The sequence below is a fragment of the Muntiacus reevesi genome, chromosome 2, assembly GCF_963930625.1.
Source record: "Muntiacus reevesi chromosome 2, mMunRee1.1, whole genome shotgun sequence".
NCBI lineage: Eukaryota > Metazoa > Chordata > Mammalia > Artiodactyla > Cervidae > Muntiacus > Muntiacus reevesi.
Genome location: NC_089250.1, coordinates 46,064,161 through 46,091,789, shown reverse-complemented (window position 1 = coordinate 46,091,789; position 27,629 = coordinate 46,064,161). Strand labels below are relative to the sequence as shown.

Below are 27,629 nucleotides of genomic sequence, written 5' to 3'. Positions count from 1 at the left end.
TCTACCATGAACAGTAACAAAATTGATAATTTTTCTCCCTTCCATTTTCTTTCTTCTACTGTCTGATTTTGATCAGAAATACTTCTTGCACTTTTCGTTATAATTGATTTGTCAGCTTTAAATATCATCCTTTGACTTCCAACTATATTAGATTACAATTTACTGCTTGCCTTTTTCTTTTTCCCTCTCACATTTTGTTAATTGTAATGTTTGTATCTTTTTGGTGCACATGACTTTTATATATTCTGGCTACCTACTTCCTACTTTTAGTTTTACTTCTACAGCTAATTTGAGTCAAACCTTCTGCTGATTTTCACCAGTAATTTCTTGGTTGACTGAAATTCATCCTCCAGGCCCTTGATATTAAAGTGTAGTCCATTCACCAGCTTTGTTGACATCATCACCTGGAAACTTGTTAGAAATGTAGAATCTCTGCCCCAACCAAAACCTGCTGAATCAGAATTTGCATTTTCATACGATTCCTATGTGATTTGATATGTTCATTGAAGTTAGAGAAATAACACTGAAGAACTGGATCATGGGAATAGTTTTGGATGAGAATTTATCTATAGCGTTTAGGCTTGAAGGAAAGTTTGCCTGGATGTAAAATCTTTAGGACACTGTTTAGATCCTGACTGAAATAAATCAGCTGTAACAAAATTTTGACATAGGATGGAAAAATTTTAATAAGCATTGGGTATTAGCTGATATGAAGAAATTGTTAACTTGTTTAGTATGTAATGGTATTTCTGTTCTTTTTAAGGGTCTTTATCTGCTGAAGAGACATACATGTGTTTCTGAGCAAATGTATGTATTTTGAGGATTCAGTTTAAAATAATCCATCCCTTTACTCCAGTAAAGTTAGAATGAGATGGGAAATAGATTAAATAAGAATCCAGGGATAAAAAATTTTGAAGCTGGAGCTGGGAATAGATATAGGACAGGCATTTCAAGTTCCTTCTACCACTGTATAGTTTTGAAAAATTATGTAATACAAAATTAAGGAAGTAACTGAATCATAGCTTATTGTTTGCTCTTTTCTCATTTTCTGGTATTGAATATGGCTTTGAAGACCTCAGGCTGGTCTTATTTTTTTCCCCTTGTAAATCAATATCTTGATCTTTTTGCCTTTTCTGTGGATTATTTATCTCATATTCAGTAACTTTACTGACTATCATATAATAATATTAAGTTTTGAAGCTGGCCTTCTATGTCAGCTTTTCCTGGCACTTTCAATATTTAGCTTCAAGTCTCCTGTTACTTCAGCAATGTTGTCTTGAATTACATCTTTATTTTTTGTTCTAGTTTCTTCTTTTGGTTTTCTTATATGGGGGCTCCATTTATGTCTGTTCTGAATCCACTTTGTCTGCCCTCTCTATCACTTCTCTCTAATCTTTTTTTCTCTTATACTTTTTTCATGTTGTCTTTCCCTCTTGTGCGCCTACCATTTTGATTTTTCTTTTTTTCCCCCTTCTGTCCAAATTGTTAAAACTCATGTTTTATTTCCCCTTTGTCCTTAAACTTCTTGACATATTAGATTCTTTTGTTGAGTTTTCAAAGATAGCTGAATCTTTTTTAATTAATTTATTGAGAACTTAGTGTATTTTTCTAATTTGCAAGCATATCCTTTAGTTCTTAGAAATTTTCTTACTTCTTTGCTTCCTATATTCTGTTTTCTTCCATAAAAATTGTTCTTAACCCACATTTGTCTTTTTGTTATTTGGGGCACATGTTATTTGGGACTCTCAACCCGTTTGTTGAATTTTTTTTCCTATCCTGTTTTTAGTTCCTAAGGTCTTTTTTACTCTTTGTTTTTGTTTTTATTTACTGATTAGAGCTTTGAAAATGACATTTCTTTCCTCCCAGGTTCAAAATACTTTTGTGAAGAGACAGGTTTCTCCCTCTGCCAATGTTTTCTTTCTATTACATGGACCTATTTCTTCTATTTGGCTTTTATTTTTGGAGGAATGTGAGGCAATAAAAAATATGATTGTAGAATCATTGTGTGTGTATAAAGTTTCCTGTTCAGCCTTTCACTGAATAGGGAAAGCTATCTTATCACTATAGAGTCTGTAGATGGAAGTGTTTTGTCTCTGAGGCTGATCAGATCGTCTGGAAAGGAGTACTCTAGTGTCTTCCTGTAGCTTCTGGCATTCTGGAAACAGATAAGGATCTCACTGTTCATGCTTGTGGGTTAAAACCACACATAGTATTCCTCAGTCTGAGGTATTTCTGATTTGTATTCTTCAAATAATACATTTTTGTGTCTTGAAGGGCGAGGATAGCAGTTGGCAGGCAGCAGGGTGTCTGATTGGTTTGCAGAGTTAAAGCCCATCTTTTTCCCATCCCTATTCTGTCTTGTGCCTTTAAGCATAGAACATTTCTCAGCTTCTGTTGGTCATCCAGCTCACTTCTTTATACCTTTCCCCTCCAGCACCTATGTTGTAGAGTCTTTCCCTCTCCCAGATGGGTCACAGCTCATACAGGTGCTCTACATATTCCAGAAATAATGGGTTATAGCCAGTTAACAGTGTTACAATAGGGTGAACAGTGAAGGAACTCAGCTGTACATATACCTGTTCCATTCTCCCCCTAACTCCCCTCCCTCTCAGGCTGCCGTATAACACTGAGCAGAGTTCCATGTGCAGTACAGTAGGCCCTTATTGGTTATCCACTTTAAATATAGAGTTTGTATATGTCCACCCCAAGCTCCCTAACTTTCCCTCCTTCCAGCTTCCACCGATCCTCACCCCCTCACCCTCACCGTAAGTCTTTGAGTCTCTTTTCTGTTTTGTAAGTGAGTTCATTTCTTTTATTTCTTTCTAGATTCCATGTAGAAGGGATGTCATCCAATATTTCTCCTACTCTGTCTGACTTAATGTAATCATCTTTCAAGAGACTTCTCTGTTGGAGGTTTTTGTTTTTGCAGTTTTAAAATGGTTCATATTGTTCATGCTGTGATAACAGAAAGTGGTACCATGGTCTGCAGTGACTATTCTCCTTCTGTCTCAGGGAGGAGCAGTGTAGCATTTGTCTGACAGGGTTCACTTGTCCCCTTGACCACACAATTTCCTGCTTTTTCTTGATATCATCAGTGGGCATTTACATTAGTTCATTACTGAGTTGTAGAACCACCCTTATTACTAAGAAAAATTGTGTGTATACAGTATATATATATACACACACACGTTTGTGTACACATCGTAATCTTAGCCTTCCAGGTTATAAAGAGGACAGATCCAGTCTTCAGTTCTGTTCATGTGTTTTATAGGTAAAACTAGCCATTTGGGAATCATTAGAGTAATAATGCTTACAATATTATTCTAACAGATTATACTAATCTAGTAATGGTAGTGCTACGGCACTCTGTTTTCAGGCATTTCTTTTTGTTACTTTGTGAGCAGTAACACTCCCACGTGTAGGCACTGTGATAGTGTTGAGTTGTCCTTTGTGTAGTGAGTCCAGTGTCCATAGTTGCATCATATCAGCAAATGGTCACCTTCGTTCAGAGATATGCAAGACTCGTTTAGGAGTCCCGAATCAGGTTCAGTCATTCGCTTGGATGACTCACACTGATTCAATGGACATGAATTTGAGCAAACTCAGGGAGATAGTGAAGGACAGGGAGCCCTGGCATGCTGTAGTCCATGGGGTCGCAAGAGTTGGACATGACTGAACAACAAGACCGACTCATAGAATTCAGAAAAGCTTCTGGTTATAGCTTATTTGAGAAAAAGGGTTCAGATTAAAATCAATGGAAAAAAACCATGTAGGGTAGGGTATAGGAGACACTGAGCAAACTTTCACTTGTCCTCTTCCTAATGGAGTCATGTGGGCAGTGCTTAATTTCCCCCAAAACAATGTATGAGGACACTCAAGAAGTGTTGCCAGACCCGCTGGAGTCAAATTGATACCATGTGGCCCAAGGCCCCCATTGTCAATTGCACCATTAGAATAATCTATGAAGGGCGGCTCAGGGATTCAGGTAGAAAAATATACTCTTAAGAGGAAGGATATTCCAAAAACATTGAAGTATCTTCCAGGTGTCAGGTAAGGACCAAACTTTTCTTTCAGATGTGCAGGGTTTAAACAGCCCAGACCTGCTGAGTTAATCCTTTACTGTATTTCACTGCATATCATGGCTTCGCTGGTGGCTCAGTAGTAAAGAATCTGCTTGCAATGCAAGAGACCTGTGTTCGATCCCTGGGTTGGGCAGATCCTCTGGAGAAGGTAATGGCAACCCACTCCAGTGTTCTTGCCCAGAGAATCCCAGAGGATCTTGGCAGGCTATATAGTCCATGGGGTCACAAAGAGTTGGACATGACTGAGTGGCTAAGCACACACACAACTGCGTATCAAGTTCCTCACCATGTGTACCTTCTCTGCCACCGCTAAGAACAAGTTTTGAATGACACATATAATATGTTTAAACCCATTTAATAATGCAGACCTGCCTATATCCATTGTTTGAATGGTTCAAACATTTGAATGGTTCAGAAAGGTCATATTCAATTCACATTTGGATTAGATCAAATGTCCATTTACTTTTGATATTTACCTTTAGGCTTTTGAAAGTGATACTGAATTGTGTCACTAATACAACAGTCTTTGTTCAATAGTATTTGGCCAGTGTATGTTCAAATTCCAGTATATGAAAAATGGAGTGATAAACAAGGAGTCAGCATCTTTCTCAGAATCTTTCTGTGGATCAAATCCATTGGAAAGTGGAACAAATTTGGCTAGATGTGACCAAGGTTTAGAATATTGTCATCTTTATCCTTTTTGTGGCACATCTTGTAATTTTGTTTCTTCTTAACCGCTTTATTATTAAAAAACTTAAAAAAAGAAAGGCACATCTCGGATTCCAAGAAATTGTATGGTTTTAGAAACAGGGTAACATTGTGGGTATATACAGGAACTCCCCCCCCCCCCCCACCGAGTTTTCAGTTTGGCTCAGATACTGGATGAGTTCAGAAGTGACGCTGAAGCTGATTGAAAATGTCTGGAGTATAACCTGTGGTCTCTGTAAAGATTCTGGTTTATAAAGCATACAACACAACATTTAAAAAAAATCTTCAGTAATGGGGGTTGGTGGGGTTATCCTCAATTATAAATACATTTTTAGTCTTTTTTTTTTTAGCATATTTAATTTTTTTTCTTTTTTAAAAATTTATTTTTTAATTGAAGGATAATTGTTTTACAGAATCTTATCGGTTTCTTTGAATCATAGTATCTGTATACCTTTGCTCTCTCACATTTGTGTCTGAGCAGAAGTGTTTTAAAAGAAATGTGTTTCCTGGGACTTCCTTAGTGGTCTAGTGGTTAAGAATCTGCCAGCCAGTATAGAGGACATGGGTTTGATCCCTGGTCCAGGAAGATCCCACATGCCATGGAGCAGCTAAGCCCATGTGCCACAACTGCTGAGCCCATGCACTGCAGTTACTGAAACCTGCATGCTCCAGACCCCACACTCTGAAAAGAGAAGCCACTGCAACGAGAAGCCTGTGCAATGCAACTCGAGAGTAGCCCCCACTTGCTGCAATGAGAGAAAGCCCACTTACAGCAACAGAGACCTAGCACAGCCAAAAATAAAATTTAAAAATGAACAAAAGAAGGGTGTTTCGGTACAAAAATCTTTTTCCTTGCAGGGATGGGATGGATAGGAGGGACAGATTAGTGCTGTTGAAACTAGTTAGCATTTTATAATATTTCTTCATTCAGGTTACCACCCAAGGATGGTATCACTCATGCCATGGTATTACTTTATGGTCTCAACCTTGGGAGCATCTCTCTCTATGCAGGAGGTGCCTAGGTTTGGGGAGAAGCTCTGAGCAAGCTGGTTGCTCTTGGGGATGAGTTGATGGCAAGTGATACTGAGCCCCTAAATCCTGAGAACAGACTATCTCACTGAGTGTGCTTGACACAAAGGTAATAAAGGCTTCATTTTACATTAGAGTGACAGCCAGTTTATAAAATTGTTTTTCAGTAACAGCCTGTGCTGAGTTAACTTTAGACCTTGCTTTTATTAAACAACTTCTTTTCTCCCTTGCTCACAGAGCTCCCTTGCTGAGACCTTGGATAGCACTGGCAGTCTAGACCCCCAGAGATCAGATATGATTTATACCATAGAAGATGTTCCACCCTGGTACCTGTGCATTTTTCTGGGGTTGCAGGTAAGATGATTCCTTTGGAATGTAACCACCAGTAGATGCTTGAATTGTCTGTCTAGATTATTTAAAATTTCAATTTTTATTTTCTACTTATTGACAGCTTTAAATTACTCTTTTAAGGATGATGAATGGTAATTTTTAATTTGAATTTCAGAGCAGTGAAAGGAAGAAGGAGGAGTAGGGTAACCATGGTAAGAAAGAAGGAAAATATTCAGGGAATAAGCAAGAGAAATGACAAGAAAGGAAGGGAAAAAGATCATAGATGTATGGAAAGGGGGAGAATAGAGGGAAGGGAACGTAGAGAAATAGAGATAAGAAGGATTAGTGTTCATCTCTCATTCCTAGTTAACCAATCCATAGTCACTGTCAACTGCCATGAAATATGGGTGACATTAAGAAGTGCTGTGTTGCCATAAAAAGGAATGCATTTGAGTCAGTTCTGATGAGGTGGATGAACCTAGAACCTATTATACAGAGTGAAGTGAGTCAGAAAAAGAAAGATAAACATCGTATTCTAACACATATATATGGGATCTAGAAAATGGTACTGAAGAATTTATTTACAGGGCAGCAATGAAGAAACAGACATAGTGAATAGACTTACAGACATAGGAAGAAGGAAGGAGAGGGTGAGATGTATGAAAAGAGTAACATGGAAACTTACATTACCATATGTAAAATAGATAGCCAGCCAATGGGAATTTGCTGTATGGCTCAGGAAACTCAAACAGGGATTCTGTCAATTTAAAGGAGTGGGATGGGGCGGGAGATGGGAGGGAGGTTCAAAAGGGAGGGGATACATGTATACTTATGGCTGTTTCATGTTGGGGTTTGACAGAAAACAACAGAATTCTTTAAAGCAATTATCCTTCAATAAAAAAATAAATTTTAAAAAAAGTGCTATGTTGGTCAGGACATAAATGTGGAGGCTTCAGTCTTATTTTTAAAGGGAAGGCAGGCTTGCCTTGGTAATGTCTGCTTGCAGTTTCCAGTGGGAGCAGAGCAGGGAAGCTGCCAAGGAATAGGTAGGAGGGATGGGGCGAGAAGTGACCCAAGCTGGTGCAGGACTTCTGCATCTTTGGTATCCACTCCCCCCTCTCCCCCCAGCCACTACTCCCTTTTCCCACTTATAATCGAAGTGGGGCTTTAGGAGAAAGGGGATGACATGGAAGGCTCTTTGCCCAGACACATAGCTCTGGTCTGTTTGCCTTAGTTTTGAGGTCTCACTTTCCATTCTTACTTTCTCAAGTTACAATGATCAGTTCATGCTAAGGAAATCAGTCTCATTACCCAGACAAGTTTATTCACTTGGATGTGGACTGTACCTGCTGACAGCTGATACGTTGGTTCAATTTCCAGGTCCTTCCCCCATCTTAGGTATTAAAACAATTGGTAACCTGGACAGAAAGGCATTCTAATAAAGAAGACATAACCAAAGGACCTGACTGGTTGGGCAAATAATTTCCCTAGGGCTGAATGTCTCAAATCAGTTTCAGGAAACTCGTTTTTTGAAATATTTATAGATGTGTCTAGAAGTAGTCTTCTCTTTTCAGATAAGATTGGGAAACCCTGTATGCATCATTCCCTTCTTACCAGTGTAATCTTATGAGCAGCTCTGGGAAGTTCTGGATGGGAATGTTCTGTTCCCTTCACCAAACACCTGTTAGTGTTACACAGTTGACCTTTTTGGGCTGCAAATAGTGCATTTAGGCAAAAATGAGCAGAGATAGGGAACTGTTAGGAAGAAAAAAGGAAATTTGTAGAACAGAAGTAAGAACTGAACAGGCAGGCCTCTGGGAGGAAGGGATGTGAGCAGTGAGAGCTGGAATGTCTTGCCTGGGCTGTAGGGAATGGGGGAGGGGTCCTAAAGGAGGAGTGGGACCAGCTCTTTCTGGATGATTCCCACAGCTGCTGTGTGAGCCTAGTGCTTCCCTGATTACTGTTAAATAATGCCAGGTCGTAGGAAAAGATGGAAAATGCCTTGTGCAGTGAAGCTTGTAACTTTAATCCCCAGACCTAAAAGAATTTTTTAAAAAGGATGAATTATCTCAAAACATAGTTGTAAAATTCTGCATAAAATATTGGCAAATCAAATTCCAGAAGAAAAATCTAACATGACTAACTAGGATTTGTTTCAAGAATGGTTCAGTGCCACACAGTTCCTGTTAACAGATTAGAGGGGAGAGATCTATGGCCTTTAGCAACTGGTGCTAAAAAGCAGTTAAAAAAATAAATATTCTCAGTAAAAATTCTATAGATAAAACATTACTGGTGTTTGTATTGCGTTTCCTTTGTGCTGGCCCGGATTCATGCACGTAATAAGTAATAATACAGGTGAGTTAGAAGACAAGAAAATGTAATAGGAGAAATGCTGGGGGGAGAAAAAAACAATTTGGCATATGATGAGTGTGCCTAAAAAAACAAATTCATGTGTGCTACTTTTGAAAAACAACAGGGGAGTGGGCAAAGTTAGGATAAAATCAGAAAAAAATGCAAAAAAAAAGATTAATTTTCCCCCTCTGTCTCACTATCCCCACAGCATTACCTGACATGTTTTAGCGGCACCATTGCAGTGCCCTTTCTGCTGGCCGATGCCATGTGTGTGGGATATGACCAGTGGGCCACCAGCCAGCTCATTGGGACCATTTTCTTCTGCGTGGGAATCACAACTTTGCTGCAGACTACTTTTGGATGCAGGTGAGATTGGGGCACTGAATTGGGAATGCTGACGTGCCCACGAGGCATTGTGCACATTGACCTAGGGCTGCTTGGAAGGACTGACTGGAGTAAGGGGAAGTGTGGCCTAGTGGCGTTTGCCTTGCCTCTCCCCAGCCCTGTTGTGTTTCTTCTCTAGGTGGGTGGCACTGCTTCCTGACCAGTTGTGCAGGCTGGAACTCAGCTCCTTCCATCCCACCAGCCGGCAGGGCAAGTTTTCTCTCTAGTACTCTGTCACTGCCCCCAGTTCCTGAAGTTCAGACCTGGACTGTGTTCTACTAGGTTTTCCGTTGGTTTCCCTGCCTCCAAGGCTCCTCTCCTCTGCCCCGCCCTGTGTGCCACCCTGGTGTCATTTTTCCAAAGTTTGCATCTTCCTGGGTGCTAGGAGGCTACAGCCCTACTCCCTGTTTAAATAAAAACCGGGTTGTGCCCACCCCGCAGGCTCCTCCTCTGTTCTCTGTCCCACCGCGCTTCCAGGTACATCCCTGAGCCCTGCAGTCTCCTTCCTTGCACTCACCGAGAAATGAGCTCCTCCTCCTCAAGCCCGCTGTGCTGTCTTACCATCCTGTGCTTGTGCCCCCCTGCAGCCTTCCAGTCCTGGCTTGTTCCACTTCTCTCTGTGAAGCACCCTTGACTTCCCAACACCTCCGTCATTCTCTCTGAATTCCCACACATGCATCTTGTGTGTGTTCTTCTAATGTGACTCTTATTCTGCTTTGTCCTTTTTCGTTTGTGTCTTTTCTTGCTGATTTGTGTTCCCTCAAAGTGCAAGGTGTGCTTTGCATCCCCGGGCCCCAGCTTACATGGATGTGGAGCTGACATAGGAAGGAAAAGAACTGTCTTCTTTTGCCTTCTCCTGCAGTCTTGCTTTGTCCCCTCCTGTCCCCTTCTTCCACCCTCTTCACATTCAGCCTTTTCCTTTACCCCAGGATGTTGCTCAAGGGATGGAGCCTGTGCGCGACAGGACTATCCTCAGGGCAAGGACAGCAGAGTAAACGTATAAGTTATCTCTCCCTGCTAGGGAAGTGGGAGCAAACGCAGAGGGCAAAGAAGGCAGCCTGGTAATCATGGACTGTATTCACTGAGTCAGAATCCTCAGAACAAGCTTCACTTACAGAGGACAGGTTAATATGGGAAGGACAATGTTAGAGCATTTTGGTTGGTAGCTTAAGCAATGTCCTCATAAGGAATGTGACAGCTCTTTAGCAGGTCTGATGGAATGAAGGCTGTAAGGGCTGGCCAGCTCCTGGGGTTCTCAAATCCCCAGCTCCTGCAGGACTGCCTGAAGCCACCATGCTGAACAGATTCCTTACCTCAGAAAGGAGGGTCGCCTTAGGGGACCCCCGAGGGAAAGGCAGCGTGTTACTGACCTATTAGGGGAAAGAGATGTATTTGGACACTCCAGAGAAGACTTGATTCATTTTCTTAGTGCTCAGGTAGTTAAACTTGGCTGAGAGCATCTTTCATTCTTTTGTTACAGCCTTCAAGATTTTGTGTTTTAAATCCAGGGTGGTTTAGAAAGTTTTTATTGGTTGACTCAAGGGCCTTATCTTGTACATGGGGAACTGGTTCTCTGGGGAAATACTTGCTTTCTAAACAGCTAGCTCATCAGAGAACTTGTAGCACAAATCATCTATAAATTTAGGCAGTGCCTCTAGTTGAGAATTGTTGGTTGACTTGAAGAGGGAATGAAAAACATGTTTGCTGTGGTATGGCAGGTACCAGGTACAGCTCTGCCCTGGTCTTATATCAGGAAGGCTACTCCTGATTCTGCTTCCTTCTTTGTGCTAACACAACAGCACCTTTTTCTTGCCTGGGATCCTTGCCTCTCAGCTCCCATCTAGTAGGGAAAATATGAAAAGGCACTCAGTGGCTTGATTTTCAACTCCTCAAAGCCACAAGCTGTTGTTGATACATTCTTTTAAGTTTTGTCTAGCATATATTTGAGGGCCTGCTGTGTGAAGGCGAGCCCAGATGATGAGGTGTATGAGAGGCATTTCCCTCCCTACCTGATTGATCACCACCTCTGAGGTTGTTTGTTTTCTGTATCCCATGTCCCCTGTTTGTTTGCAGTATCCCATCTCCCCCATCCCCTGCATCTCCCTGTCCTTCACCATTTTCTGTTAAAACTCTCACTCCTCTTTTCCCAATTTCCCCTTGTTTCACTGTGCCTGAAGAGGCAGGGCCACCCCTTCCAGCTGAATCACCTCTCAGATTCTTGCCCCTACGTCTCCTGTGGCTTTTGTAAAAGAAGAGCAGAGATCTCAAGAATGGCCAAATAGCACACCCCCTTAGTATTTCCAGTAGAGCAAGGCTGACACTCAGACCTTGGTAGAGTGGGGACCCACCCCTGGTACTCAAACACCCAGTACTTACTCAGAACGGGTCAGAGTTGAGCATCCCTGAGTCTATTCCAGGGATGTCTATTCAGCAAAGTCAGAGCAGCAGCATTGCCAGTGTTGGTTCAAATCAAGTTGTTGACCAATGTAATGATAAACTGTAATCCTATGGGCAGTCAGAATCTACAGTTTCCAATAAAGCGTTAGCTTATGCCACATGGCAAATGATGGTTTCTTTGCCGTTCGCACATGGGGGAATGAAATGAGTGAGTATGAGGAGTTAGAGAGGCCTATGCAGTGTTATAACTGTGGACAGAAGACCTCTCCAGCTCCCAGTTTGCTTTATCCTAAGGTGTCCTATGGATGACATTTGCCATCATTGTGTGTTTGCAGATTATTATATTATAAGCTTCTTCCTAAAATACATTTGAAAAGTTACAAGAGTATGAATAATATGAAAAGCCTTCTAATTCTGCTGCTTACTGACATAGACCCTCATCGTCAATTTTAAATTGCCATGTTTACAGACTTGTGCATTTACTTTCTCATCACAAGAGAATCAAACAAATGGATAAAGCAGTTGGGGCCATGGAAATACAAGGGTGGGACAGTGCGAAAGAAAGGCTGACGTGGCCAAGAGTGGAATTTATTCCTAGTATCACAGCCGTAAGGATTGCAGATGGCCTCTGCATGTTTGTTGGTGTTTGCAGTTCACACTCATTTCCTTAGATGGAGAGCTGCAGAAGAAAAAGGTTTTCATGTTCAGCTGTCATGATTTCTAGAGAAGATTTTCAGACTTTTCTAACTCTGAGTGGTTTGCCATGTGTGTCTGACTTTTATTTCTTTGTGTGTTTGCCTAACTCCCATGTAGTACCCAGAACTCCCCTGCACTGAATGTCATGGATCTATGGGACCTTGAGACCAGCGATGGCCCAGCCTCTGAGGGATGGGACCTTTATTGTGAGGAAGCTAAGACCATAATTGTAGGTCTAGAGCAGGGGAAGGAAGTGTAACCATTTCCATTCTCTGGGCTCTGGCCAGGTCATCCCTGCTCCACATTTCACATGGGTGCGCTGAAGAGTGGCGTGCTGTTTCGGGAAAGCTGTTTCATTGCATAAAAATAACCAAAAGTGATATGGAAAAAGTGAGAGTGAAACAGAGGTGTGCCTTTGCAAGCTTGAACATGAGTTTGCAGTGCCAACTTTAGGATACTATGTCAAAAATACTCCTTTGGGGATGTGTTTTCCATGAGCTGGGCTGGCTAAGGCCACAGAAAATGTGTCTGATGCAGCATGTGCTGCAGACCCTCCTTCCTTCCCTAAATGTCTCCCCTGGCATGATCGTGGTTTCCTTTCTTCCAAAGATCATGAGTTGTTTTGGAAGGGAGATCATGTATCTCAGCCCCAATTGTGTAACTTCTGTGGCTTCAGTGCTTTGCAGAGCCTCTGCCTCTTGGGGATGGAGTGTTTCTGTGACAACTCCTTCTTTCATCCCCTTCCCTCCATCCAACCTTTTCCTTCTTCCTTCTTTCCTTTGACTTTGGTCCGTTGCACTTGGCTTTTAACAAGGTCTTTGTTGCTCTTGAGTACCCTTGAGTGAGGCTTCAGCAGTTCTCATTCTGGTTGATTTCAATCCACCTTACCCCTTGGGGTCTTTCTAGGAGTTAGTACAAAGCCTTTAAAATCCCATGAGCTGGGTCAAGGGTCAGAGTCCCCCAACCCAGGTGTTAACCAGCCCACAGCAGCCATGCCTCCCTGGCTTTGGGGAGGACTCAGTTAATGCATCACTCTGGCTGCCATTGTCTTTTCCATCGGAGACCAAGCCTGGGTAGCAGCTCTGAGCTTCCCAGAGTCCCTGCCCTTAACTGCAGGTGTTAGTGCACAGCTGGGGATGAAGGAAGGCCATCTGGGTTGGACCCTGCCCTTTGCGCACCATGCTGACCTTTTCCAACCTTCCCTGAGGTGTGCAGGTGCTGTATTTGGGGACCACACCCAGTCTTTTGTTCTGGGTTCCTCTTGGAGTCCTTTCTGCCAGCTCTCCAGAAAAAAAAAATTGCAGGCTGAGAGGCCCTTTCCTTGAGAGCCTCTCCTGGCTATAACAGGCCTGCTGGAGACTCACAGAACCTTCCTTTGCTGAGAAAAGGTAGGGTTTTGGCTAAGACAGTAGCTAGCACAGCAGCCTGACCTCTAGCAGAGCTGACTGTCCTGAGGAGAGAGCTGACTGTCCTGAGGAGAGAGCTCCTCTGTTTTTCACCTCCTTGGGTTCCAGGGCTGGTACATATTGTGTGCTTACTAACTATGGGGGGTGGCTCCAGGATACTTCAAGATCTCAAGTCTGAGGCTTTGAACTCTTGATAATATTTAGAAGAATGGAGAGATATAGTGCTTAGATTGGGGTAGGGAGACTGGGATTTCCCTCATATTCTTTCTCTGTATATGTATTTGTGCTGGGGTATATATGTAACTTTTTGAATTAATTGAGAGTTGCAGGCAACATGGTGATGACTCACTCCTAAATACTCTCCTAGAAATGAGGGTCTCTTGTGTAACTGTTTACCACACCTGAGAAATTTGAGTCATATCATCTAATACGCAATCTATGTCTAATTTCCCTAGTTGTCCCTAAAATATCTGTTAAAGCTGTTCTGTCCACCTCTCTGAACCAGGATCCAATTAAGTTTGTATGGTGCATTTGTTGTGTTTCTGTGGTCTGATACATTTTTCTTCCACATGATCCACTTTTTTTTTAACATAATGATTAAAGGCTTTATTTGGCAGGAAGATACATAATAATTCTAACCATACATAAACATAACAACAATGCTCAAGATGTAGAAACCAAACACTAATAGAACTATAAAAAGAAATAGAGAAATACACTATTATAGTGGAAAATGCCAACCTTTTTGTTTTAAATTGAAGTCTGTTTGACCTATAACACTGTGTCAGTTCTGAGTTGATACTTCTATACATTAAAAAATGATTGCCACAATAAGTCTAGTTACCATTTGTCACCATACAAAATTATTACAATTTTTATTGACTATAAAATTGTGATTATTTTATTTATTGACTCTTGCTGTATAGTTCATCCTAGTGGCATTTATTTTGTAACTGGAAGTTTGTACTTCTTTAACTCCCGCACATGTTTTACTCATCTCCTCCACCCTCTACCTCTAACGATCACCAGTTTTTTTCTGTATCTATGAATCTATTTCTGTTTTGTTATGTTTGTTCATTTATTTTGATTTTTATGTGTTCATTGATAGATGAATGGATGAAGAAGGCATGATTTATACACACACACACACACACATATATACGCACAATGGAATACTACTCATCTATAAAAAAGAATGAAACCTTGCTATTTGTGACAACATGCATGATCCTAGAGGATGTTATACTAAGTAAATAAGTCAGATAGAGGAAGACGAATATCATATGTTTCCACTTATAGATAGAATTTAAAAATCAAAATACATGATCCTCTTTTTAAAGAGTCCAGGGCAGTTGTCTTGTTGAACATCCCATCTGAATATGTCTAATTGTGTTCTTGGGGGTGATATTTGATTTGTTCCACAATTCTGCTACTTGTAAACTGGGAGATGGGGCCAAAGGCATGGTTGATTCAGAATGAACATTTTTGCCAGCGTTACTATATAGATGATAGTGAGTGTATCATGTTAAGTAGGTTCTTAATAGCAAGTTGTAGGTTTTTCCTGCCTCCACGTAAAATATATATATATATATATGTATATACTATTTAACTCAGTGAATTTTAGGTAGTATATTAAAAACATGGGTATCAGTGAAAAACTGGAGGTAGTGACCATGGAGAAAGAGGGGAGCTTTGCCTGGCTCCCCTCACCAGCTGTATTGTGGGGCTTTGACTTCAGAGGTGACATCACTTCCATTCTACCCTTTACCAGCTGTCCAGCTTTTTAAAAAACATTTATTTATTTGGCTGCATCGGGGCTTTGTTGTGGCATGTGGGCTCTTCATTTAGGAATACAGGATATTTTGTTGTGGCAGGTGGGTTCTATAGTTACAGCAAGCGGGCTTAGTTGCTCTGTGGCGTGTGGGATCTTAGTTACCCATCCAGGATTCACACCCACATCCTCTGCATTGGAAGGTGGAGTCTTAACCACTGGGTCACCAGGGAAGTCGTCAGCTGTGTGACTTTGGCTAGTTGACTGGTCTCAAAGCCCTTTCTCTCCTCTCTAAAATGTAATAGTAATAAAGTTGCTGCTGCTGCTGCTAAGTCGCTTCAGTCGTGTCCGACTCTGTGCGACCCCATAGACGGCAGCCCACCAGGCTCCCCCGTCCATGGGATTTTCCAGGCAAGAACACTAGAGTGGGGTGCCATTGCCTTCTCCAAATAAAGTTGTTAGTAAGCGTCAAATGACCTAGTGTCCTGGCACCTGACCACACTTGCCTGTTGGTGCTTATTATTTTAGTGGGGCCTCCAGAAGGGTGTGTAGGTGAGGCGGATGAGGGTGCAGTGGGCAAGTCTGGGACACCACATGGAGCAGCTCATCCTTGATGACATGCAGGGGTTGAGTGTGCTCCTTGGCCACACGACCACTGGTGGACTCCTTCAACTCGAGCTTTTCTGAGTGGGCTCCCCCTTCAGTTAACATGTTGTTTCTCTGTTTGCTGTTATTTCTGATGCTTCAGATGACTAGGAGACTAAGTCCTCTCATATGTGAGGTTAATGAATCTAGTTCCCCACAGTCTTTTTTCCTCGACTGCCACATCTCACTTGCCCCGTATGTTTCCACGTGTTCTAAAATGCACATCTTCTTCCTCACGGCCCACTGACTCTCCCTCGTATCCTTCCTTTTCAGGCAGGTGGACTGCCTGACAAAAGCTGCACTGGGATAGAGCAGCACTGTGCATGAGCCACAGAAAGAGCTTCTCCTCAAATACCCAGAGTGAAGCTCTTTTCTTTTTCTTTTTTAGTTTTGTGTCTTTTGTAACTATTTGATATAACTCTAGTATTTTAAGGAATCATCCCCCCCATTTCTCCTTCAAGAAAGACACTTTATAAGCAAAAATTTTTTTAAGTCAATCTATTGTAGGGTAATTGACATAGAGTAAAATTTGCCTTTTTTCCTGTGCATAGTTAGATGAATTTTTACTCATGTGTACAGTCACTTAATCACCACCACACCAATAGATAGAGCATTGTCCACATCAAAGAATTCCCTCATGCTTCTCTGTGACTGACTAGATATTTAAGTAATGTAATAAACTTTTGACTTGAAATAGTTAATACTATCATGCCTGAAAAAGAGGTTATCAAAATTGGATCCAGCCAGGCCCCCTAAATTCCTGTGCTCTGTCTTGACAAAGCCTTCTGCTGGGAGAGTAGCCAGTTGGCTGCTTTCTACTGAGGTCCCCCAGGAGTGTGTCTAACTGAAAGTGTTAACTGAGCTAACTCATATAATTTTGATATTTACATATAAGACCAGAATATCATGGACATGAAGAGAAATGTTAGACTTGCCTTTAGTTAAGAGTTTTCTTTGAATCAACTCAAAATGGATTAGAAACCCAAATGCAAGAAATATGAAATCATATAACTGTTAGAATAAAACCAGGGTGAATTCCTTTAAACTTGAGTAGGGAAAGAGTTTTAAAATAGGACTCAAACTCTAGAATCAATAAAAGGATGAAAATATAATGCCATTAAGTGTTTTAAATTTTTAAGCTTTTCATTGTAAAAAATATAAAAAAATGGCAAACTGGAGAAAATTTCTGTAATACAGGTAAGTTCTAATATCTCTAACTGGGGCTTCCCAGATGGCTCAGTGGCAAAGAATCCGCCTGCCAATGCAGGAGACTCAGGTTCTATCCCTGGGTTAAGAAGATCCCCATGGAGAAAGAAATGGCAACCCAATCCAGGATTCTTGCCTGGTGTAAATCCCACGGACAGAGGAGCCTGGCAGGCTACAGTCCATGGAGTCACAAAAGAGTTGGACACAATTTAGCAACTAAACAACAATGTGCCTAATATAGAAAGAACTCTTACAATCAAAGTTAAAAAAAAAAATACCAAAAAATATATAGAAAAAGCAAAAGACACAAATAGACAATTCTCAAAAAAGCTATATAATGGCCCTTCATCATAGGAAAGGATCAAATTGACTTTATAATAAGAGAAGTACAAACTAAATCTACTCTGAGACACCATTTGTCTCCTTTGTCAGTTGACAGAAAATAATTTTGACAAGCCACTCTGATGGCAAATCTGAGAGAACAGGCATTGTTACAAATTGCTCTCAGGAGTGTGTGGCTCAGACAGTAAAGAATCAGCCTGCAATGCAGGAGACCTGAATTCGATCCCTGGGTTGGGAAGATTGCTTGGAGAAGGGAATGGCTACCCACTCCATTATTCTTCCCTGGAGAATTCCATGCACAGAGGAGTCTGGCAGGCTACAGTCCCTGAGGTTGCGAAGAGTTGGACATGACTGACTGACTGACACTTTTACTTTTTCAGAAACTAAATCTACCCTGAGACACAATTTGTCTTCTTTGTCAGATTAACAAAAATAATTTTGACAAGCCCCTCTGATGGAAAAACTAGGAGAACAGGCATTGTTACACATTGCTGTCAGGAGTGAAAATAGTTCAGTCCCTATGAGGAGGGGTGTTACAGTATTGAGAGCACATATGCATTTACCATTTGATTTAACAGTCCTACTTCTAGAAATTTACACTGCAGATATGCTCTCACAAATGCAAAATAAATGCAGAAAGTTTTTTTATTGCTGTGTAATTTGTAATGACAAAATAGTTAGTTCGGTTCGGTTCAGTCGCTTAGTCGTGTCTGAATCTTTGCGACCCCATGAGTCGCAGCACGCCAGGCCTCCCTGTCCACCACCAACTCCCAGAGTTTACTCCGACTCATGTCCATCTAGTTGGTGATGCCATCTAGCCATCTCATCCTCTGTTGTCCCCTTCTCCTCCTGCCCCCAATCCCTCCCACCATCAGGGTTTTTCCAATGAGTCAGCTCTTCTCATGAGGTGGCGAAAGTATTGGCGTTTCAGCTTCAGCATCAGTCCTTCCAGTGAACACCAGGACTGATCTTGTTTAGGAGATCAGACAAAATAGTTAACACAACTTAAATGCCCATGTGTAGGAGACTATCATACATCACAGTGAATGCAGCTCTGAGGAAGAATAAGGAAGATCTTGAACTGGTATAGAGTAAGTTCTAAGGATATATTGGAAAAAGCAAGTTGTAAAACAGTGTGTATGTTTGAAGAAATAAGGAGAAGTTAGAAATTAATAAAAATGGTTAATGATAAGTGAGATTTGGAGGGTGGAGGCGATAGGAATGGGAGTGACCATATATTTTATGGTTTTATTTTAAAACCATAAAATAGTCAACTATGTTTTGAAAATATATGTTCAAAACATAAACTCTAAAAGGATGAAGAAACGCAAATCCTAAAATTGAATACAAACAGAAACAAGTGAACCTATGACAAATTGCTGGCCACATGGAGAAAAGAATTCATAGACTTGGGACTTCCCTGGTGGTGCAGTGGATAAGAAACCGCCTACCAATGCAGGGGATGCGGGTTCAATCCCTGGTCCGGGAAGATCCCGCGTGCAGCAGAGCAGCGAAGCCCATGCACCATGGCTACAGAAGCTAGAGCGCCCTAGAGCCCGTGCCACGCAACAAGGGAAGCCACGGCGATGAGACGCCCCTGCACCGCAGGGAGGGGTACCCCAGCTCGCCTCGACTAGAGAAGATCCCAGTGCAGCAGTGAGGACCCAGAGCTGCAAAAAAAAAAAAAAAAGAATTCATAGACTTTAGAACATAGTACTTTGCACACTCTGAATGAAATATATTCCAAGGGGAAAAAAAGAGAAACCTTAAACTTGCAGTTCAGTTCAGTTGTTTAGTCGTATCCGACTCTTTGCGACCCCATGAACCGCAGCACACCAGGCCTCCCTGTCCATCACCACCAACTCCCGGAGTCTACCCAAACCCATGTCCACCGAGTCGGTGATGCCATCCAACCATCTCATCCTCTGTCGTCACCTTCTCCTCCTGCCCCCAATCTTTCCCAGCATCAGGATCTTTTCAAATGAGTCAGCTCTTCGCATCAGGTGGCCAAAGTATTGGAGTTTCAGCTTCAACCTTTAACTTAGTAGTCTTATTAGTAGTGACATTGGTATAATTCTGGAACTGTGGTGCTTTGGGCAAATTTGGGATAGTTTATATTAAAAGGAATAGTCATGGAAGTGTATCATTAAACTGAATAAAAAATGAGTCCATGTGTTTAGGATGATGTTTTCTTTTTGGACAAAAAGAAAAGCTCTTTACAAAAGGGCACTAATTAGTATCAACGGAATGATAAAATAAAAAACTATAGTTTTAGAGCCACACGGTAAGAATGTTAATAAGCTAGTGAGAATATAATATTTGTACAATTTAAGAATCACCTTATAGATAATTTATTCATTACAAAAGGAGGAGGTACTTTGAAAATGGAGAGTTCTAATAGTCACTACCCTGACCAAGTTTTCCTACCTCATGGGACAGCCTGACAGGCCTCCAGATGTGATGCTTTAAGAAAGGTACGACACCTGAGCAGTCTTTGCCAAAAGTGTTTGACAGTGAAAGTTGCTCAGTCATGTCCGACTCTTTGTGACCCCATGGACTATACAGTCCATGGAATTCTCCAGGCTAGAATACTGGAGTGGATAGCCTATCCATTTCTCCAGTGGATCTTCCCCACCCAGGAATTGAACCAGGATCCTATCCCTTCTCCAGATGATCTTCACCACCCAGGAATTGAACCGGGGTCTCCTGCATTGCAGGTGATTCTTTACCAGCCGAGCTACCAGAGAAGGTATGACACCTGAGCAGTCTTTGCCAAACAAAAATGTTTAACCTGACTCTAAATATAATGCACCATAACCAGCTGCAGTATAGAAACTCTGATTGGATATAAGCACTTTTATAAACAATTAGGGACTTCTGTGATGGTCTAGTGACAGATTTCACCTTCTAATGCAAGGGGTGCAAGTTTGATTCCTGATTGGGAAACCAAGGTCCCACATGCCTTTGGCCAAAAAAAAAAAAAAATCCAAAAAATGTAAAACAGAAGCAATATTGTAACAAATTCAGTAAAGACTTCAAAAATGGTCCACATTAAAAAAAAAAATCTTAAAAGAATTTGGGGAATTGAAGTATGGCCTAACTATTAGGCCATGTTATTAACATTCATGTCACCTTCCTTGGGTGTGATTACAGGGCAGGGGGTAATGATGTGGGAGGATTTATTTATTCTTAAGAGATGCCTACTAAAGTGTTTGGGTAGAGGACTCCATGCCCACAAGCTCCTTTTCAGCAGTCCAGCAGATGCATACATACATATAGGTGTAGTAAACAGTATGGAAATACTTCCAGTTAAGAAAAGAATATTCTTTGACATATTGTATTTTGCTTTTCTTAAGGCCAAACTTGCAATTGTGCTGCAGTTTAGATTTAAGTAAATGTTTATTTGGTGATGAAAGTTTTTTTTTTTTTTTTTTTTTTTAAATATTATTTTATTAGTTGGAGGCCAATCACTTTACAACATTTCAGTGGGTTTTGTCATACATTGACATGAATCAGCCATATAGTTACACGTATTCCCCATCCCGATCCCCCCTCCCACCTCCCTCCGCACCCGACTCCTCAGGGTCCTCCCAGTGCACCAGGCCCGAGCACCTGACTCATGTATCCCACCTGGGCTGGTGGTCCGTTGGTGATGAAAGTTTTTGTACCAACTTGATTACTTTCTTGGTAGATGGAGAAAGCCAGGCACAGTGTGTTCTCTGTGCTGTTGAATTATGTGTTTGCTTTATTCATTTTCATTAAATAGTTTAGTTCTGGGCAGATGCATTTCACCCCTTCTTGGTGCTGCCTGTGGGACTGTTTCCTTTTAAACTTTTTGATACCTTTTCCTTGATGGCACCATGGAGGACTGCCAGCCTCTGGGGCATGGGGGAGTTACCTGATTTTATCTTGAATATCCATGCACATTGAACTCTCTACTCTCTCTACCCAGTGCCTTTAATCTTAAAAAAGATCTCCCCCAAATTTGCAATTAAAAGCAACATGGCAGAAAGACATAACCTCTTATTTCTAGTCTAATAAAATTCCTCTGGAAGGATATTTGTCGATAGCACCTTCAATTCATTAATTACTAAGCGAAAGTTAGTGCTGGGGGTCCAGTGATGGGTAAACAGGCTCAGTTCCTACTGTCAGGGTGATACCACCCCCTTGGGGAGATGAGCAGGTTAGCAGCAGGGAGCTCTTCAATACAGAGGCTTCAGTGCTGTGAAGGGAATTGTAGAGGCCAGAACCTGACTTGGGCAGGCCGGTCATCTGAACTGCCACCACAGGATGGGTGGAGTCAGTGAAACAAGGGCCACTAACCAGAGTTATGTCACAGCCTCTTGGAATGCCTTGAGAATAGTTAAAGTCAACTTTGTGTTTTCCCCCCAGAAGTGATTCTTTCAGAGCAAGGTTCTTCACTGGTTTTCCTCTTATCTACAAGATTGCAAGGCATTTGCTGTTTGGCCCCCTCTGACCTTCACCACACCAACTCCCACCCACAGTAAAGTACATGCAATTCTTTGAGGATTTCTGGGTCTGCTTTGTGGCTCTCATTTGCATCTGCTCTCCTCTGCCTGGATTAACTAACCTCTTGCTTATGGGCTGAAGTACTTATTGTCCTTTAAGTGATTACAGACTCCCATGGCATCTTGCACCATCTCCCTCACTACCCTTCATGTATAGCCATGATAGATAATCTCTTTCACACAACAGAAACCCCTCAAGGGCCCAAGGGTGGTTTTTCCCATTGTCTCATCTGTTTATAAGTGTGCCTGTGTCAAGCAGACACCCAGGAAATGTCCATCAAGAGACCAAAATGGTAAATCCCTTCATCTGGCATAGGGGTTGTCTTTGTTGCCTAGTGCCTCAGCCTTACCCAGAAGTAATTATTCAAAATGCAGATTCAGAGACTCCACCTGAGACTCTGATTAACATAGACTGAATGAGAAGGAGAATTGTTCCTTTTTAACCAGCGCCCACCACCCCCACCCCAGGGAATCATGAAGCAGTTTCCCGGCAACTTGGGGAGTAACTTGTAGAAATCATGGCCAGAATGTCCTAAGTAGGAGAACACATTATAGATCCTTCGGAGAGCCAAGAATAATTCCTGGAGGAGATGGTATTTTTGGTGCCCTTTAAATGTTGAAATGGAGCTTTAGGAATGAATTGATGACTGAAGAGATAAGCACAGGCTCAGAGGCAAGAACATAGACTACTTGCCTGGAGTGCAAGTGTGTGACATGATGGGTGAGAGACTAGACTGGGAAATGGATTCAGGTCTCCTGGGTGCTGAAGAGGAAATGAGGCACCTCCAGAAGAGTTTTGAGCAGAGTAAAAACTTGTGTGGGGCTTGTTAGGGTCTTTTCCTTTCCGGGGGCTACAAAATCTGCTCATATTTTTTCCTTAATGACATCTAGTTAACACTATTTATTAACTTTAAAAATGTCTGCTAAAAAAAAAAATTCTACATTTTTGGGGTATTTTCACATATTTAAGATATACCTTCCCTGTAGTCAAGATTAGCAATTTTATTTTTTCTATAGTGTGTTAACCAGTGAATATTTTAGGCTTTGTGTTCCCTGTTGTAACTATTCAGCTCTACCACTGAAGCATAAGAGTAGGTGCAGACAGCTCATGAATGAGTGAGGGTGGTGGCTGTGTCCCAGTGAAACTTTACTCATAAAACCAAGTGGTTTTCCAACTCCTTGTGTAAAGAAAAGCACAGTTTAGTTTGTTTCTTTCCAGTCATCAGTGCAGAATAAAAGAGCAGACAGTCCTGTCTGCTTGAAGAGCCCAGGGATCTGAAGTTTAGATGATTGTATGGGGGAAGAGCCTCATCTACCTCAGAATAGTGTGTACCAGCTCTGTATTTGTAAAGCGGCTCTATGTCCTTCAGCCAGAGCCAGTGTTTCTCAATCCAGTTACTATGTGACTCAGGGCAGGACGTACTGTCAGCTCAGAGGAGAGCCTGACTGGGTTCCTATCCTACTGGCCAGGACACTGATTCAAGGCTGCTTAGAAGTGTTTTAAGAATGATCTGGATATCTGAAAGTTCCAAACCCTGCAAACCAAAGGGCTGGTTTCATATTTTACCCTCAAAATAATGTTAAAGATAGTGATTGAGTTCCTATCTTAGCCCATTAGAACCACCTTAATACAACTCCAGTGGAAAATACTCTATTATACCCTAATAATAAATAACAAAATCTTTTGAATTTGAGTAGCACCAGTGCTCATAAAATCAATATGAATTATCAAGAATGTAATTGAATGATGGTATCGAGGATCTCTGCATTTAGTTTGACAGTGTAGGCAGGAAATTTAACAGAATCTACAAGTTTTCTGGGATCTTTAGAAATAAGGGTACAAGTGTTTTTTTTGAGTATTTTTTTTTATTAAGCAGAATATTTTATCTACTGTTGATTTGTAACTTACAGTTTTCCTTTTTCTCAATAGATAGATAACTAATGTAATCTTATTGCTTAGCCCCAGTGATTTACGGCAGTTTTGACTTACAAAATGGAACGACATGGGGAAATAGGTTTTTCTCCCATGATAACCAATAAGAATTTGACAGCGAGGAGGATGGTAAAATAGAAGAGGTACATTGATGTTTAATAAGGAGCTCACAAACTCAGCAGGACAGAGACACCCAAATGCCTGCATTCCCCCCACCAAGGGGAAAGGTGGTAATGTCAGGGGCTGGTGTTGGGGTGCTGGCACTGACTACAGAGCTCCCCCACAACCTACCCTGGGGCTCTCTGGGGAGAGAGCATTAGGAGGGGAGAATGGAGAAGCCAGCGTCCCTGGCTGCATGGCCGAGGATGTCTTTGCAGACTGGGGCTTTTTTTCCAGGTGTGCCTGCATTTACTCATGTGCTGTTTGTCTATGGAAAAGACTGTTAAGCTGTCAAATAGTGAACTACCTCGGTAGTTCCTGATGCTGTGATCATGGTTTTGGTCTCGTTTCTTTTAGGTTACCCCTGTTTCAGGCCAGTGCTTTTGCATTTCTGGCCCCTGCTCGAGCCATCCTGTCTTTAGATAAATGGAAATGTAACACCACAGGTAATTGCAGTTATTTCCACATATGTCATTGGGGTCCTTTAATGCAGGTGTTAGAAGGGAGGCCTGGATGTGCTGCCCCCAGCAGTGTTAAATCCTTTCTGGAATCAGGCACAGAACACACACCCAGCAAAACAGCTTAGAACACTCCAATCTGTGGACCGTGTTTCTGTCTCTCTCTATCCACTCATCCATCCCCACCCCCAGAGCAAGTAAGGACCAGAGAAGGACCTCGTTTATCTGTGCTAATGAAAACTGATAAATATAGAAACAGAATAGAAAAATATTTGTGCTGTTTTTCTGCCTCTTTCTTTCAGTGGATTTTATGAACCACCAGTAGTCACTCTCTTTGCTGCATCAGCATCCTTCCTCTGAAACATCTCTGCTTTTTAAGGATCTGGCTGCTTTGGTTTTCTGCAAATGACTTTTCATTCCCCCTCCTATCCTCCTCATAGTGATTGCAAAGATCCTTAAATAACCCAGTGGGGTCAGGAAGAGATCAGATAGGGGATTTGAGGAAAGCAGACAGACCTGTTGTACTCTCAAAATACTGTTAGATTTTTAGGTTCTAGGAGCAGAATTTTCTAGCCTTTATTTCCTTCCTTGCTCCTAGGAGTTACTTTGTGACCACTGATTTGATTTAGGAACAGAAAAAGGGCCTCAGTTTTATCTAGGTTTTTAAAACCTCAATCAGGCAACCTTCCTATTGGTCATTTCAATGAGCTGCTTGCAAAGGTTGGTCTTTGTATGAGACTGGGACTAGCAGTGTGTATCAGCAGTTCAGTCAGCTTCTGAGAAGCCAGGAGCTCTCGTTGGTGAATAAATTTGGTTATATTAGCAATAGGGAATCCACCTTTCAGTATGATAATGCTGTACTGTTGTAACTTGAATTTTAGGGTTGGGTATTTGTACAGATATACTGAGAACAGGGAGGTAATTCTTCTTAAAAGGAGTAAAATGAATATGTCCCGTCAAACATCAGTGTCACTCCAAGAAAAATTTTGTCTTTGTTTTTGTTTTCAAGATGTTTTGGTTGCCAATGGAACGACAGAGCTGTTACACACAGAACACATCTGGTATCCCCGAATACGCGAGGTAAATGATGAGCATTGTCTACTTACGGCTTCTTTGTGTTTCTTCTCATTTTCAGTGTTGGTCATGCCCAGTATATTGCAGTTGCTTACCCTAAGCTCTTTTTTTTTTCCAGCTACTGATATGTTCATTTGTGTTGTGAAATTCAATTTAGATGACATCGCTATAAAATAAAGCATGTAGAAATGCTTTGTGCCAGCAGACAGTATTGTTTCTTGCCCTCTTTTCTGTCCTTCTTTCTCTTCCTCCTCTCCTATGCCGCCACAGACCTGTCTGCTTACACCCTCCAGTGTAACCAGCTGAGGGACCTGGCTCCCTTTGGAGGGAACCACAGAGTTGATAATTTGCAAAACTGTTTATTCCTGGCCTCAGTGTTTACTTATGTTGGTTGAAGGAATTAAACCCATTTGTATGCTTCAGTGCACTTGAATAGAGTAGGGTGTGTGTGGGAGTCCTTAGATACAAAGAATGACTGACATTTTATCCAGATCTTCCAAAATCTGTAAAACCATTCACCATTAGTTCAGAATTAACACAGATATCACCATTCTGTACAACACAAATATTCCTTTAGGATTTTTGTCAGTAACAATACCTTTTAAATGTGCTGCAGGAGCTCACTTCTTAAAGTTAAGAGTCTTTGTATGTATTGTACCTTTGGGTCTTGTTTTGAACATTGTGTCTTAAATGAGAATGATAAATTCCATCTGTCTCAATCAGTGGGATAGGCAAGCTGATTTTGTGTCCAGCGCCCATTTCGGTAATACTCTTACAGTAGTCGGGTCATACTTTGGTTTGCTAGGTCCCAATCACACCCGCTGGTATCTTTAGGGTTTCCCAGGCATTTCTCAGCTATGTCCTGCCTATTTTATAATAGCTTGATGCCTTACAGAATTATCAGTTGTGGTTGCAGGTGACATTTAGAGTGTGTGATTTATAAGCAGCTTGCTCTTATGTCTGTGTCCTTTCTTGCTCCAGATCCAGGGAGCCATCATCATGTCCTCATTGATAGAAGTGGTCATCGGCCTCCTAGGCCTGCCTGGGGCTCTGCTGAAATACATCGGGCCCCTGACCATCACACCCACGGTGGCCCTCATTGGCCTCTCCGGTTTCCAGGCAGCAGGAGAGAGAGCAGGGAAGCACTGGGGCATCGCCATGCTGTAAGTGTTCCCAGGCCACTCAGGAGTGGACAGTAAAAGATCTCCCTTCTTCCCAACACTGAGGGGCAGCTTCTTTGAATGTTTTGAACATTTATACAGACTTTAGGAGATATGTAAGATTAGTCTGATAGTTTAAACTTTAGTTGTCTCATGCCAGGGAATTATTAAAGTGCCATGCAGTCAGGGTATTCTAAAAATTGGGAGGGCTGTAAGGTTTTAAACTTTGAGAAAGGAGTAAGATGGTGGCGCCATTAACTCTTGACTTTTGGGGTCATGCCAAGTCTCATACATGGAAATTGAAATACCAAGAAGCTGAATCCTTTAAATGAGACTCAAAAATCCTTCCAGGCTGGCAGGAAACAGAGCTGCGGCCTGCAGTGTGTTGGCATCAAGGGTGATGTGGCTCCCAGGTCAGACAGCTCCGCACACCTGTCACAAAGCTGTCATTTCTGCCAGAGTCCTGCTGGTCAGTGCCAGTCTTTTCACACAGTACTTGAAGTGAATTAAATATGTCACTTGCCCCTTTTTTCAGTAATGTCAATAAAGACATTCAGAACTTTATGAGATTGATTGTTAGAGCCACAGCTTTCTGTGTACCGCAGATAGAACCCACAGTCTCTGCATATCTCTGTAGAGCATATCTCTCTAGAGTATATTTCTGTAGAGCATATGTAAGAGTTGACCACATCATAGGAGATGATTCTAAGACTCTAGAATTTTAGCAATCAGTCAGAGTTCTTAAAAAATTAAGTAACACAAGAGGATTTCTAATTGTTTTTGTTTTGTGAAAACTTCTGTAGTTATTCAATGAAAAACAGTATTTATTGAGCCTACATATCATGCTTTACATAATGCTGGTTATATATATTATAAATTAAGGTAGGTACCAGTGTTATCCCTGTGTAACAAGTAAAGAAATCCAGGAACAAAGATGCAGTGTTAGTTTTTCAGGTTCACACAGTTAG

The 27,629-nt window shown here is 41.6% G+C and overlaps 1 protein-coding gene across 1 annotated transcript in view; it reads left to right on the top strand.

Moving 5' to 3' along the window:
• SLC23A2 (solute carrier family 23 member 2) overlaps positions 1–27,629 on the top strand; it is a 138,229-nt gene that overhangs the window by 77,011 nt on the left and 33,589 nt on the right. Inside the window, exons 4-8 of the mRNA XM_065921452.1 lie at positions 6,057–6,173; positions 8,710–8,867; positions 24,327–24,415; positions 25,437–25,507; positions 26,483–26,664. Coding sequence (XP_065777524.1) covers positions 6,057–6,173; positions 8,710–8,867; positions 24,327–24,415; positions 25,437–25,507; positions 26,483–26,664 — 617 coding nt within the window. The remainder of the gene's footprint in view (positions 1–6,056; positions 6,174–8,709; positions 8,868–24,326; positions 24,416–25,436; positions 25,508–26,482; positions 26,665–27,629) is intronic.